Source organism: Oncorhynchus clarkii, chromosome 12 (assembly GCF_045791955.1).
Source record: "Oncorhynchus clarkii lewisi isolate Uvic-CL-2024 chromosome 12, UVic_Ocla_1.0, whole genome shotgun sequence".
Classification (NCBI taxonomy): domain Eukaryota; kingdom Metazoa; phylum Chordata; class Actinopteri; order Salmoniformes; family Salmonidae; genus Oncorhynchus; species Oncorhynchus clarkii.
In genome coordinates, this window is record NC_092158.1 from 68,566,592 (window position 1) to 68,582,300 (window position 15,709).

The window sequence follows — 15,709 nt, forward strand, 5'->3', positions numbered from 1 at the left end:
ACACACATATACACACTCCCCCCCGACTGCAGTGAAGAGATGCAGGTAGACCGTTACCACTATGCCAAATATGATGTCTCAAGCATTATCCACATGCATACACGCCAAAACACACACACACACACACACACACACACACACACACACACACACACACACACCGTGCCAATACCACTATGCCAAATATGATGATCCCCATGCATACACGCCAAAGACGCCCCCCCCCCACCTCCCACCACGCACCTTGCTCTCCTGGTTTCCATAGGAGAGCAGCTGCAGGCAGTCAGTGGTGATGGCCAGGAACTTGGGGTTGCTCTTTTTCAGCAGGGGCACCATCCTCTGCAGGCCGTCAGCCAGGCGCACCGCCATCTTGGCTCCCTCCTGGTGCAGTAGCAGGTTGTGGAGGGTGGTGATGGCATAGAACAGCACTGACTCCATGGGAGAACTGAGGGAAGAGGAAAGGGGAGGGGGGAGGGGAGGGAAGCAGGGAGAGAGGGGAGAGGAAGGGAAATAGAGAGGCAGAGACCAGATGAAGAGAGGGAGGTATGAGAGAAATTAGCATGACCTTTCTTTTCCCAATTAGTTCCCTCTGAATTTCATTTGCTTTAATTTGTTTTTTAAAATTTGCCCTTGCTGCTCTTTGTATCATTAAAAAAAACACATTTCTCTTTCATGAATCTGCATCTAAGTCCCTATTTGACAGTCTTGTACAGGGAGGTTTTTCCATTTGTATTTATGTGAATTTTGTTTCTGAATTAATTAAATGTCTTAATTTAGTTTCTGTCTGATGCCCCCTAGACTGTTATACAGGGTTTATACTGTGTGAACAGAGATAAAGGGACGCTCTGCCTGAGAAATGTAAAATGGTCACCACTTATCGTGAGGTTAAAATGAGCCTGGTGGTCAGGTTGAAATGATGTGCAAACCAGTTTGGCCAAGTTAATGAGCACAGGATGACACCTCATTTCTGATGGGTAATAATGTGATATGCTAATATCTTAGCCTTCAGGCAGTAGTGGACATGGTGGATTGGATACACACACATAAGCATGTATGCACGCACGCACACACACACACTTACACACGCCCATGCTTGCACACACACACACCACTCACACACACGCACACACAAATGAGCACACACAGCACGTACACAACTGCAGATGCAGAGACAGGCCAGAACAGTGTGTGCCTAAATCCCTTTATTTCTAACACTGAATTCTACCTTACAATTCTGAATTCTACCGTATCTATTTTTCTCTCTTTCACCCTCTTGCTTTTTCTCTCTCTTTCGTTCACTAATTCACTCCCCATCAAACCACCAACCTACAATGCCTATAAAAATATAAATACATCACTCCATCCATCCATCCATCCATCCATCCATCCATCCATCCATCCATCCATGTCTATTCACCCCAACCAGTCCATTCTCCACTTTAACCATACAAGTATTCAAACATCTACCGATCCTTCTATCCACTGATCCATACCTACTCCTTCACATCAAACCATTTACCAACAATCTATCCAAACATCTGTCGACACTTCCCTCCCTCCATCTCTCCACTCCCATCTACCCACTAATCCCTCCCTCCTCTCCTACCTGAGCATGCGGACCAGGGCGGGGATGCCCCCGGACTTGAAGATGGCGAGCAGGCCCTCTCTCTGGTGGGACAGGCTGTGGAGGACGCTGGCAGCACAACGGGCTGTCTCCATGTCTCCCGTGTTCTGCATGGCCCGCACCACCGCCGCCACCATCTGGGGGGACTGCATCAGCACCCGGCGAGACGCCTCTTTCCGTGTCAGCTGGTTCACGATCATGGCCGCCTTGTTGACCACCACCTGTGGGGAATGAGACGTTGCATATTTGTTCATTTCTGCGCATGCAAAATTGTGGCTTCGGGTTGGGACCCATTATTAGGTCTGCACACTTCTTTAGGATTATGGCTTTTTTAAAACGTTGCACTTCGGCAATTCATTGGTACATCGAACATGGTCATTGATAACAAGATTTAGGAACAGACCACGACTTGAGTTTGAATTGTGAGTAGAAGACAGAGCAGGACTGGGTCCATCATGACTTTCAATCGCAATCAGAACTGACCACATAGGCCTCAACTCAAGCAATGTTGTACACTGAATCACTTCAGGACACCTGAAATTATGTTAAATGACAATATCAACCTAGAGAGGATTTGTAGTCCTAATCTGTGTCCAATCTAATGGGCTCAGTCATGACCTTGACAAGCACAGCCAGAGCCACAGAGAGCTAGGAGTGTCACAACTTCCGCCGAAGTTGATGCCTCTCCTTGTTTGGGCGGCGTTCGGCGATCGTCGTCACCGGCTTTCTAGCTGCTGTTTCCGTTTCTGTTTCCATTTGTTACAGTGCCTTGCGAAAGTATTCGGCCCCCTTGAACTTTGCGACCTTTTGCCACATTTCAGGCTTCACCTGGCAGACACACCAAACATGTGGAAGAAGGTGCTCTGGTCAGATGAAACCAAAATTGAACTTTTTGGCAACAATGCAAAACGTTATGTTTGGCGTAAAAGCAACACAGCTCATCACCCTGAACATACCATCCCCACTGTCAAACATGGTGGTGGCAGCATCATGGTTTGGGCATGCTTTTCTTCAGCAGGGACAGGGAAGATGGTTAAAATGTATGGGAAGATGGATGGAGCCAAATACAGGACCATTCTGGAAGAAAACCTGATGGAGTCTGCAAAAGACCTGAGACTGGGACGGAGATTTGTCTTCCAACAAGACAATGATCCAAAACATAAAGCAAAATCTACAATGGAATGGTTCAAAAATAAACATATCCAGGTGTTAGAATGGCCAAGTCAAAGTCCAGACCTGAATCCAATCGAGAATCTGTGGAAAGAACTGAAAACTGCTGTTCACAAATGCTCTCCATCCAACCTCACTGAGCTCGAGCTGTTTTGCAAGGAGGAATGGAAAAAAAATTCAGTCTCTCGATGTGCAAAACTGATAGAGATATACCCCAAGCGACTTACAGCTGTAATCGCAGCAAAAGGTGGCGCTACAAAGTATTAACTTAAGGGGGCTGAATAATTTTGCACGCCCAATTTTTCAGTTTTTGATTTGTTAAAAAAGTTTGAAATATCCAATAAATGTCGTTCCACTTCATGATTGTGTCCCACTTGTTGTTGATTCTTCACAAAAAAATACAGTTTTATATCTTTATGTTTGAAGCCTGAAATGTGGCAAAAGGTCGCAAAGTTCAAGGGGGCCGAATACTTTCGCAAGGCACTGTATGTCTTGATTGTACACACCTGGTTCCCATTACATTACTATTATTTCCCTATTTAACCCTCTGGTTCTCATTATGTTTTGTGCGTGATTGTTCCTGGTTTTGTGTTAGTCTTTTGTGTTGGAGTTTGTTATCCCTGCGTGGATTTATTGGCTGTTTATTTTTCAGAGTAAAGTACGTTCTTTTACTCAGTTCTGTGTCCTGCGCCTGACTCCGTCCTCACCTCTGCACAACTGACACTTGACAAGGAGCTAGTCAAGCATGTTACTGGATCAATGCTAGTCAGCAGGACGGTGCTCAAGTGTGAGGAGGGACAGCACACAACAGTGACAGAGTCAATGTCACTATTGAGGACATAATAGTACTTCTATAGTACAAGAGACAGTTCCTTCAGAAGGTATTCATACCAGTTATTATTCCACATTCCTTATTCCACATTGTGTTGTGTTATGGCCTGAAATAAACAGTGATTAAATAGAAACATTTTTATCACCGAGCTACACACAATACCCCTTAGTGACAAAGTGAAAACGTGTTTTTAGAAAGGTTTGCACATTTATCTAATTTACATACTTTCTAGACCCTTGGGAGTGATTACAGCTTTGAGTCTTTCTGGGTAAGTCTCTAAGAGCTTTCCACACCTGGAATGTGTAACATTTGCCCATTATTCTTTTCAAAATGATTCAAGCTCTGTGAAATTGGTTGTTGATCATCGCTAGACAACCAGTTTCAGGTCTTGCCATAGATTTTCAAGTAGATTTAAGTCAAATCTGCAACTCGGCCACTCAGGAACATTCACTGTCTTCTTGGTAAGAAACTGCAGTGTAGATTTGGCCTTGTGTTTTAGGTTATTGTCCTGCTGAACTGTGAATTCATCTCTCAGTGTCTGGTGGAAGGCAGACTGAACCAGGTTTTCCTCTAGGATTTTGCCTGTGCCTAGCGACATTCCGTTTATTTTTTATCCTGAAAAACTCCCCAGTCCTAAACGATTACAAGCATACCCATAACATGATGTAGCCACCACTATGCTTGAAAATATGGAGATTGGTACTCAGTAATGTGTTGTATTGGATTTGCCCCAAACATAACACTTTGTATTCAGGACAAAAAAGTGAATTGCGTTGACAATTTTTTTTGCAGTATTACTTTAATTCCCTTGTTGCAAACAGGATGTATGTTTTGGAATACTTGTATTCTGTACAGGCTTCCTTCTTTTCACTTTGTCAATTAGGTTAGTATTGTGGAGTAACTACAATGTTGTTGATCCACCCTCAGTTTTCTTTTATCACAGCCATTAAACCACCATTGGCCTCATTGTGAAATCCCTGAGTGGTGTCCTTCCTCTCTGACAACTGAGCTAGGAAGGACTTGGGCTGTTGCAGTGACCATATTACCGCCACACAGGCAGTCATGAGTCAAGACCACAGTAAAATTCCATGTGACTGTTGAGTCACATTAATCTCCTTTTATGTACTCTGAACATGCTTTTGGTAGTACCCAATTTTGCCATCTACCATCAGGTCCTAATGGCCTGGTACTCAGGGCTCCATTGTCCCTCTAACCACTCAGACACCCATGAAAGTGCTTCGAAAAGCACATCAAACAGTTATCATCAAAACAGTAGGCCTATCGTACTTTTAAAACTCACCCCACTGTGATGATCAATTTGAACTAAGAAGTTCAACAGCAGGTTGAAACAGTGTAAAACATGATTGTTGTGGATGTTGTTTGAAAGCCTAACACAACAAATTGGACAGCCTTTCTAAGGTGATGATTCATTCAAAACACGAATAGGTTATGAGCCCAAGCCCGAAAAAAATTCAATCAAATAAAAATGATGACTGTGCCGTTATACAACACACAGCCTAGTGCACATTACGCATGGCAGAAAAACATAAAACAAACACTGATTTAAGATGTCTTGGTACATAATTGGCCTAGCTTATGCTCCAAAATTAAATTAATTTGAATAATCGCCTTTGAGTGTGGACCATATTATTATACATACTGGGTGGACTGCTACTCTTCAAAATGTCTATCCATGAGTCTGGGAGAGAACATGTAGCCAGCCCTAGGTGATGCTCTTGGTTCATTGTTTGTGCAGGGCGGTTTACACTTAGCCTGATTTTGAATAGCCTAATAATAGGGATTTAAAAAAATATATTTTCATAATTAATTGAGAGTCACATTACCTTCAGCTATACAGAATATCTCACCATCATGCATTTCCATCTCCTCCACTCTCTCCTTTATTCCTTTCCTGAGCGCGCAGACAGGCTGTCAACAGTTTAGTGAAATATGTTTTGTTTGCAAAAACATGTTACTATTGATGTTCGGGAACAGATTTCACTTGGTTTCCCAAATTAAGCACTGGGTAGCTTCAGGAACAAGGTTTGAAAGCCAATGGGGTATAGCGTTTGGGCAGAATATCACCTGTCCGGGGCTGCGAGAGCACGCTCCTCGGTGGTTGATGGGTGGAGTGATCAGTGGTCGAATCTGTGTTTGAAATTCAACTGCTCTACTAAGGGACCTTACAGATAATTGTATGTGTAGGGGTACAGAGATGAGGTAGTCATTCACAAATCATGATCAACACGATTATTGCACACGGAGTGAGTCCATGCAACGTGCGTGAGTTGTTAAGCAACGTTTTATTTACTACAGAAATGATTTAGGCTTGCCTTAACAAAGTGGTGGAATGCTTATTGATTTAAGACGTTTCAGATGTTCATTTTCTAATTCGTTTGTACACATTTCTAAAAAGATAATTCCACTGACATTACAAAACGTTGCAATTTAATCCATTTTAAGTAATGGGGTTTGAATACTTTCTGAAGGCACTGTACACAGTACACACTTTTCTCTTACAATAGTTACTGGCTGAATCATTTCCAAATCAGCCTATTTGTTTAAACAGTGTAATTGAGTTTGATCAAAGATTGCTCCCAGCAGGCAGGGAGGGGGGAGGGGGGGGGGGGGCAAGGTCATCCATTGGAAGGTCTTTAATCTAGAAATCAAAGGCCATATTTTCAATTTGATTAGCTGCAGTGGTATAAAATACTTTAAAGTACTGCTTAAGTAGTTTTTGGGGGTATCTGTACTTTACTATTTATATTTTTGACAACTTTTTATTTTATTCTATTCTACATTCCTAAATAAAATTAGATACTTTTTACTCCATACATTTTCCCAGGAAATGGTCCAATTTGCACACGTAATCAAGAGAACATCCCTGGTCATCCCTACTGTCTCTGATCTGGCGGACTCACTAAACACAAATGCTTTGTTTGTAAATTATGTCTGATTGTTGGAGTGTGACCCTTGACTTACATTTTAGCAACTACATTTACTTTTGATACTTAAGTATATTTAAAACCAAATACGTGTAGACTTTTACTCAAGTAGTATTTTACTGGGTGACCCCCACTTTTACTTGAGTCATTTTCTATCAAGATATCTTGATAGAGAATTTTACTTGAGTACTTTTTCCACTTCTGATTAGCTGCATCACTAACCTCTTAATATTGATTGAAGGTTCAGATTGTTTTTAATAGGAGCACGTTGGATATAGTGTTGTTTAATGTTAACGTCTGTGCTTTGTGAAAATGGGATTTATAACAACGTTTTTTTTTTTTTTTTACTCTTAGATGTTAGTTACCGCATCATCGTCGGCCAGCAGCTTGGTGAGCTCGGGCACGGCGCGAGTGGCCAGCTCGGCGTCATCCTGGTAGTTAATGAGGTGGACGATGGCGGTCTTGAGGAGCTGCGAGGGCTCAGCTAGCCGCTGGACGTTGGTCTGCTGACCCGGGTCAGTCTGAGTGGACAGCACCGCCTCGCCCTCCACTAGGGTCTCTGGGAACATGGCCGCTCTCACCCGCTGGGCCCGCGTCAGGGTGTACTGGGCCTCCACCTCTGGAGGTAGAGAGGGATGAGAGAGGGATGAGAGAGGGAGGAGAGAGGGAGAAGGGGGAGATCAACGGATACGTGGATAGATTTATCCATAGATAGTGTTTCAAACTAGTGATATTTTGAAAGAGGTTCTAGCCCCTAGTCAGTGAGTCCCTAGTTTTTCAGAAGAACCATGCCTATTTTAAGACATGAAGCCAGTCCAAACTGGCCCGTGTACGTATGTGACGGCCTATGAGCGAGTGAGTGAATCACAGCATGATTATGACATTGAATGAGTAAGTGCTGACCTATTTGTACAGAAAGAGAAGGAGATGTAGAGAGACTGAAAGACAAGTAGAGCGAGAGGGAACAATGGAATGAGAGAGAAGGGGGGGGTGGGAAGAGAGAGGGGGAAGTGGGAAAATGAGAGAAAGGGAGAGAGAGAGAGATAGAGATAACTTATACCTGTAGGGTTTTCCACTAACGTGGTGGTGACGGCATACTTCTTGGCGCTGTACTCTGTGCCCTCGTCATCTCGCACGGTGGTGGCACCTGATTGGATCCCGGAGTCGTGGGCGTAGTATGTCTGCTGCCACTCGGCCACCTTCACCGAGCCCTCTGCCTCGTTCACTGGGAGGAGAGGGAGAGAGAGAAGTGAGAGCGAAAGAAAGAGAGAGAAGCGAGCGAAGAGAGGTAGAGAGAGAGGGAGAGAGAGCAGAGAGAGAGAGGTAGAGAGAGAGAGAGAGGTAGAGAGAGAGAGAGAGAGAGAGAGAGAGAGAGAGCAGAGAGAGAGAGAGAGAGAGAGAGAGAGAGAGAGAGGGAGATCGAGTGAGCAGAGAGAGAGAGAGGTAGAGAGAGAGAGAGGTAGAGAGATAGAGAGAGGTAGAGAGAGATAGGTAGGTAGAGAGAGAGAGAGAGGTAGAGAGAGAGAGGTAGAGAGAGAGAGAGAGGTAGAGAGAGAGAGGTAGAGAGAGAGAGAGAGAGAGAGAGAGGTAGAGCGAGAGAGAGAGGTAGAGAGAGAGAGAGAGAGAGAGAGAGGTAGAGAGAGAGAGAGGTAGGTAGGTAGAGAGAGGGAGAGAAAGAGAGCAGAGAGAGAGATGGAGGTAGGTAGAGAGAGGGAGAGAGAGAGAGCAGAGAGAGAGGTAGGTAGGTAGAAAGAGGGAGAGAGAGAGCAGAGAGAGAGAGAGGTAGAGAGAGAGAGAGAGATAGAGAGAGAGAGAGAGAGATAGGTAGGGAGAGAGAGAGAGAGAGAGAGAGAGAGAGATAGAGGTAGAGGTAGAGGTAGAGGTAGAGAGAGAGAGAGAGAGAGAGAGAGAGAGAGAGAGAGAGAGAGAGAGAGAGGGGGTATTTAGGTATAGAGAGGGAGAGAGAGAGAGGTAGAGAGAGAGAGAGGTAGGTAGGTAGAGAGAGGGAGAGAGAGAGCACAGAGAGGTAGAGAGAGAGAGAGAGAGAGAGGGGTAGAGAGAGAGAGAGAGAGAGAGAGGTAGGTAGGTAGAGAGAGGGCGATCGAGAGAGCAGAGAAAGAGGGGACAGGTTGGAAGAGTGACACAGTGTCTAATTATCACTTTTCCCAATCCTCGACCCTGGATTGACCTTGTGACAGGGTGGATACGTAAAACGGGCCGTAGAAATAGTGTGATTGATTGACTGAGAGCCAGTGGTCCGTTGTTTCCCTCAAGACACTATATTTATGCTCAGCCACTCTGCGGACGCTTGCCAGTGTGTTTCTAGGGTACAGCAGCACCCTGCTCCAAACTTTGGCTCATCAAGGACAGTTCTTTGCAGATTAAACGATGCCCGCGAGTCTTCAACAAAATACTTACTTTGCATGGACATCATCACTGTCCAGTCTCAAAACTGGCCTTTGGAGAGAACTTTCTGGAAGAGAGAAAAAAATAGAAAGAGAGAACATTAGGCCATGAATCATGGTCCTGTGTGGCACAGTTGGTAGAGCATGGCCCTTGCAGCGCCGGCGTTGTGGGTTGGTATTTTGGTATTCATTAGGATCTCCATTAGCCGCTGCAAAAGCATCAGCTACTCTTCCTGGGGGACCGGTACGAATAAACACCAAAATGTATGAAGTCACTACTGTAAGCCGCTCTGGATAAGAGCGTCTGCTAAATGACATGCATGGGAAAAACGACCATCGGAGAGCTAATAAATCTGAAGGAAAAAAAACTAAAACAAATGCATCCAGAGCAACTATACATTACAATGCCCTTATTCCTGCGGGATACCTCAAGGAAGAACAATGGAGCATCTACTGTATTAACTCATTGTATACCTAACTAGAATATGATCCGCTTGGTAACAACCGAAGAGTTCTAAAAACACCTTTGGCTGTTTATTTGTTGGTCCAATGCTGACATGAAAGTGAGACACAACTAAACTATGACACTCCAAATGATGTAAAATGTCACAGTACTGTCGATATAATATGAAGTGTCCCCATGAAATCGAAAATAAGTCTGTGCGTCCCCATAAAATCTAACTGGGTTTGTGCAGCACGACAGTAAGGACTGAGAGTGGCGTAAATGGGACAGACTCCCTATCCCGTCCCTACGGTACAGCCCGACCCAAACTACTGCATCGGGGGACGGGACGGGGGGAGAGACGGTGACATTTAAGAAGTGGTCTCTCCCTGAATTGGTTTCTACTTTCCGTTTGCCAAACAATGCTTAATTCATGACTATAATTAGGCCAATGGCGGAGATGAGTGACAGAGGGAGGAGGGTGGCGGTGGTATTGCAGAGAAATAATCCAAATGCATTATGGGAAAGAGCTTTGTCCCCTGCTGTTTGTGACAAATACTCCCCAGGAGACAACAGAGAGGTTTTCTGCGTGTTTGTTGATGACGTAAATAGCTGCAAAGTACTTGCTGGAAGGAGCTAAATCAATTATTGACCCTAATTTTGGGAGGGAAATCTTTTTTGTTTGTTGCTCTCCTCTGGGCTAATCCATGTCTGAATTGGCCATTCTGCCAAATAGCTCAGATCTATTTGCTAACCACTTACTGAACAGCACATAAAACAAAGTGATAAATACATGATGAGGGATCTAGGCTACTTGGAATGTGTGATTGTGTGGAGCGCAACATGAGTGTGTGTGTGTGTGTATGTCCACTGTCCATGTATCTGATGCTGATCTTGTTCAAAGCGAGATATCTAAAACCCAATATGCTAGCCTATATATAAACCACATTTTCTCCATACCAAATGAGAACTAGCTAAGAAATTATGACAAATACGACTCTTTAACTGAGCTTAAACTGACTGCAAGGCAGACGGAGAACAAAACAAATGAGCAAAGTGTAACTGCTTTTCTCCAGGCATGGAAAACGGCTCATACATTTCATCATCACCCCCTTCACGATGTAATGAAGTGTTTCCGCGTGACTGACAGGTGGATGAAAGACCTCCAGTTTCCACACCAACCACACAATCTCCCATAGAGCCAATGCTACTGAGTGAGGGCCTCGATCCGCACCCCCACTTACGAGACAATGAAGCCTGTCTGTCTGACACAAAATAGCAGGGTGACATGAAAACAGAAGCATAACTCATAAAAAAAGCAGATTTGGACTTCTGGACTGTCATAACGGGCTTTCAGAGAGCCATTCGCTCATGTTTACCGTTCAATGTTTACCTCAGCGGCACCTTGAGAGGAAAAAACGGAATGTGAGGACTCGATATGAAACCTTTAGAAACCGCCACTGTCTAAGACAAACTGACAATTCTCTTTAGCACAAGGGTGTTTCTGGCAGAAGCCGTTTTTCCTGTCATTCTTAAGTTTGTTTCTGTAATCTCCACAGACACACCTTTTTCTCGCAACCTCTTTTTCCCCATCTCTCATTCTATCCATCCCTCCTGTTTTCTCTCCGTGGACACCTAATCTCTTTGCTCATTTTTAGCCACACCATTAAACTCTCTATGTTGTATTTTCTCAATCGTTCCTTCAACCCTCTGTACAAAAAATTGCTTTTCCACCAAATGCTTTTTCTCTTTTTCCTCTTTCCTAACCACTGTTCCTCTCTAAAGTCTCTCTCTCTCTCTCTCTCTCCCCCCCCTCTCGCTCCGTTTATTCTGGAAAAGATAAAAACCAACTCCACCACTCTCTCACTGTCGCTTGGGGACACACAAGGCTTCTGGGAAATTGCTTTTTTAATTGTTGTTGTTATGATGCCACACAGCCTGTTTTCCTCAAGTCATTAATCAAACTGGCCATGGAGGGTCTCATATCGACACACACACACACACACAGAGCTAACGGTGGCCAGGGATGGTATTTAGTTCGTTAAAAAGCACTTAAAAACGTGGTGGAATTCAAAATGTATTTTTACAGAACTGCCTTGACATAATGAAATAATACACAGTTAGCATATTACTCTTCTTCATTAACGAATACGGTCTGTTTGTTCATTCAGTTTATCTGAAGGCTTCGGTTGGTTCAAAGGGAAAAACCTTGTCTGTTGCCCCTGCTCTGTGATTTAGAAAGAGAAGGAGATTTTTGTATTTCCTTTTACATTAGAATACAACTGTGATACTACTTAAAGTAGGCTATACACACCACGTACTGCTGGGTTTAATCTCGGTCAGTTGTTTTGAAGAGTATTAAGTGTGTGTGTGTGTGTGTGTATAGACGTGCATCCCCATAGGTCAAGGCCAGAAATAACCTGGGCAGGAAAGAGCAGAAGAGAGGAAATTCCTGTTTTCTGTCCATTGTCCCAGTGAAGGTCATGGTTTATATTCACGTAGTCTCTTTTTCTCCTTCCTTTTCTTCCATCCCATTCTTTCTTTCACCTTTACAAGTCCCCCGCTTGCTGTATCAATAACTATTGGCTTCGCTCCCTGTATGTTTCTACTTCTCTCTTGTATTCATCTCTTGTATCCACTTCTCTCTTTCACTCACACACACAGTACATCAAGGCTGCTGTTGCCAGGGATCTGAGGCGCAGGGAGGTTGTTTTTGGACGACGCACAGCTGAACAACGCTACACCAGCAGATCTACCCTTTTCTATTCGACCTTAAGGGTCTGTGCAAGTTTGGCAGTGTGCGTTTGTGTGTGCGTTTGTCGATTGCAGGTCAACAGAGTGCGTGTGATGTGTTTGCATGTGTGTAAGACGTATTGATGTTGATGACACACAAATGTATTGACGGCTGACTCACGGGTCCTGGGTACTTATACTTCACTGTGGATGTGTGTGTGCGACTGACAGTGTGTGTGTGTGTGTGTGTGTGTGTGTGACTGACAGTGTGTGTGTGTGTGTGTGTGTGTAGACAAGGTCAACGGTCATCCCGTCTCTCCATGGCTGACTCATCTCCAGGATCTGATAATGAGATGACAGTCTCTCTCGTTCTCTCTCTCTAACCGCTATACACACCGGGCCATGCAGATGAAAGCAGCGGCCGTTTATTTGGCATCACAGTCGGCTGCAGATACGCCGTGTTTGCCAAACTCCTGGAGCGGATCTGATGACACTGTCACTCCCCCCCGGTCAGCCTCCAATTACAAACCCAGCCAGTGTTCCCAACTTTCCTTCCCCACATGCTGTGCTACTGATCTCAGAGCGGTGAAAAGCTTCTGCTGTTGCTGTTGTTAATTCTATTTCTATTGTTGTTGATCCCCAGGGCCGACCCTACCATTTTGTGGGCCCTAAGTGAAAATGTGTTGCTCCCCCCACCCGCCTAGCAGGAAAACAATTTAGTGGCCCCACTCTTGAAGGTGCAGAGAAAAAAAAAAGTGAGTTAATTTCCTGCAATTCTACACATTGTGCTATGACTTAAGTTATGTTATGATATCTGAGAGAGAGTGACTAACTAAATCAATGGGGGCCCCCTGGAGGTCAGAGCCCCTGGGCATGTGCCCTACATGCCCAGTCGATAATTTGACCATGATTAGTACACATTTTTGATAGCTGGCTAGACTAACTTACCAATCTAAAAAATCTTTGCTGACATGGGCTAATTGAGTGACTGACATTACAAGAGAAAAACTGCTGATGCACAACCAAATTTATAAACTGCACCTTGTGTATTCTACTATTCAAACTCTCAAAAGTAAGTTGAGACCACGACTGAGTCCCCCCCCCCCCACAAAAAAAGTGTGGGACCCTAAGCGGTAGCTTATGCTGCTTATGTATAGGGCTGGCCCTGTTGTTCCCTACCCAATGCTCTCCCACTGTTCCTAGACCTGTGAAAAGTTGCTGCTGCTGTTATTCTAAACTCACTGACACTCTCCCACTGTTCTCAGACCTTTGAAAAGGTGCTAGTGCTGTTGTTGTCCCCTCCCTGTTGCTCTGTTCACCCTCTGTTCCTAGACCTGTGAGGAGCTGACTGCATGTTAGGAAGTGGTCCCTTGTTTGGTGACTGACAGTGCTGCTGTGATGTAGAGGTAGTAAGTTAGAGTAACATGCTGTACCTTGATGTCAGGCTGACCTAAGTATTCCAGTGGAGACACAACCACCACACTGAGCTCCAGAGAAACCATCACACTGAGCTCCAGAGAAACCATCAAACTGAGCTCCAGAGAAACCATCACACTGATCTGTAAATTAGTTTGGAGCGTGGATGCTGTGCAGAGTTTTGCTTTTGTCCTCTCTACCTAAATCATTCAGGTGTTTACAACACCCTTCTGTCACCATCACCCTGACAGCAGCTCAAATGTCACTTAAAGGGATAGTTCAGGTCAGATCTATATTTGGGTCGAATTACCCTTACCTGAGTTGTCTGAAGGCCATGGTGACAGAATCCACAAGAATCCATGATTTACTTCTGCACAGCGACGAGTTAGCGTATAAGCATCGTCAAAATTCATGAATGTTAACAGTCAAAACAATGTTAGCAACGCTGCACTACAAGCCCTGACTTCCTCAAAAACACTTCAAACTATTTGGCTCTGGTAATCAATCTGCGAGTGCCCAGTGGAATATAATGCAACTTTATTGTCCATTTTACAGCAAAAAGATGCGGCTGTGAGACTACATGACGAAAAAGTTCCAGTTTAGAGTGACAAAATTCCAGCGAATATTTCACCATTATGCGTGGTAAAAAATATACTGAACATGTAAAATTAACATGTAATATGTTGGTCCCATGTTCATCAGCTGTCCGGGTGGCTGGTCTCAGAGGATCTTGCAGGTGAAGGATCCGGACGTGGAGGTCCTGGGCTGGCGTGGTTATACGTGGTGTGTGGTTGTGAGGCCGGTCGGGCCTACTGTCAAATTCTCTAAAACGCCGTTGGAGGCGGCTTATGGTAGAGAAATTAACATTAAATTCTCTGGCAAAAGCTCTGGTGGACATTCCTGCAGTCAGCATGCCAATTGCACACTCCCTTAAAAATGTTGACATCTGTGGCATTGGTTTTTGTGACAATACTGCACATTTTTGAGTGGCCAGCACTCAGAATCAAATATTATTCTCAAAAATAACATGTGGTAGAACGTTTATTTTGATTGGCAATTTTCTGTGTTTATCAAAGAGCCATCAGGTAGCCTGATTTCAGATGTACCCATGTAAACAGGATTATTAGGAAAATGGTTCTTCTTGCAGAGCATGTAAACATTTTAATTGAACTATTACATTGATCTATTCACAATAATACCAGTATTGTGTGCATGTAACCGTACTCAGAGAAGATATTGTGTATAAGGGATAAACGTATACAAGAAGCCTTTGATATGTAAAGCCTTTACAAGCAATATCTTCTCCCTCACATTCTTTCCCCAAATTATACAGAGGCAACTGTATGTTTTCCTTTTCTGACTTTACAGAATATTACCCACCTCTTTCTTTGCTCCAACCACCCTTTCTTAGTTCCCCCTCTCTCCCCATCCAATCCCATTTCTCAGTTCCCCCTCTCTCCCCATCCAACCCCATTTCTCAGTTCCCCCTCTCTCCCCATCCAACCCCATTTCTCAGTTCCCCCTCTCTCCCCAGCCAACCCCATTTCTCAGTTCCCCCTCTCCCCATCCAACCCCATTTCTCAGTTCCCCCTCTCTCCCCATCCAACCCCATTTCTCAGTTCCCCCTCTCTCCCCATCCAACCCCATTTCTCAGTTCCCCCTCTCTCCCCATCCAATCCCATTTCTCAGTTCCCCCTCTCTCCCCATCCAATCCCATTTCTCAGTTCCCCCCTCTCCCCATCCAACCCAATTTCTCAGTTCCCCCTCTCTCCACATCCAACCCCATTTCTCAGTTCCCCCTCTTTCCCCATCCAACCCCATTTCTCAGTTCCCCCTCTCTCCACATCCAACCCCATTTCTCAGTTCCCCCTCTTTCCCCATCCAACCCCATTTCTCAGTTCACCCTCTCTCCCCATCCAACCCCATTTTTCAGTTCCCCCTCTCTCCCCATCCAACCCCATTTCTCAGTTCCCCCTCTCTCCCCATCCAACCCCATTTCTCAGTTCCCCCTCTCTCCCCATCCAACCCCATTACTCAGTTCCCCCTCTCTCCCCATCCAACCCCATTTCTCTCTGAGAATAGTATCTGCTGAGTCAAACTGCAAAACCTCTGCAGTATTTACTGTATCTCCCTCTCTAACAA

The 15,709-nt window shown here is 44.6% G+C and overlaps 1 protein-coding gene across 3 annotated transcripts in view; it reads right to left on the reverse strand.

Annotated features, from left to right (window-relative positions):
* The window catches only part of LOC139421107 (junction plakoglobin-like), a 63,487-nt gene that overhangs the window by 15,338 nt on the left and 32,440 nt on the right, over nucleotides 1–15,709 (reverse strand). For all 3 annotated transcript variants that reach the window (XM_071171652.1, XM_071171653.1, XM_071171654.1), the window contains 5 exons: nucleotides 8,990–9,044; nucleotides 7,632–7,796; nucleotides 6,937–7,190; nucleotides 1,607–1,845; nucleotides 244–445 (listed from right to left, as the gene is read on the reverse strand). In XM_071171652.1, coding sequence (XP_071027753.1) covers nucleotides 244–445; nucleotides 1,607–1,845; nucleotides 6,937–7,190; nucleotides 7,632–7,796; nucleotides 8,990–9,005 — 876 coding nt within the window. In that variant the 5' untranslated portion in view covers nucleotides 9,006–9,044. The remainder of the gene's footprint in view (nucleotides 1–243; nucleotides 446–1,606; nucleotides 1,846–6,936; nucleotides 7,191–7,631; nucleotides 7,797–8,989; nucleotides 9,045–15,709) is intronic.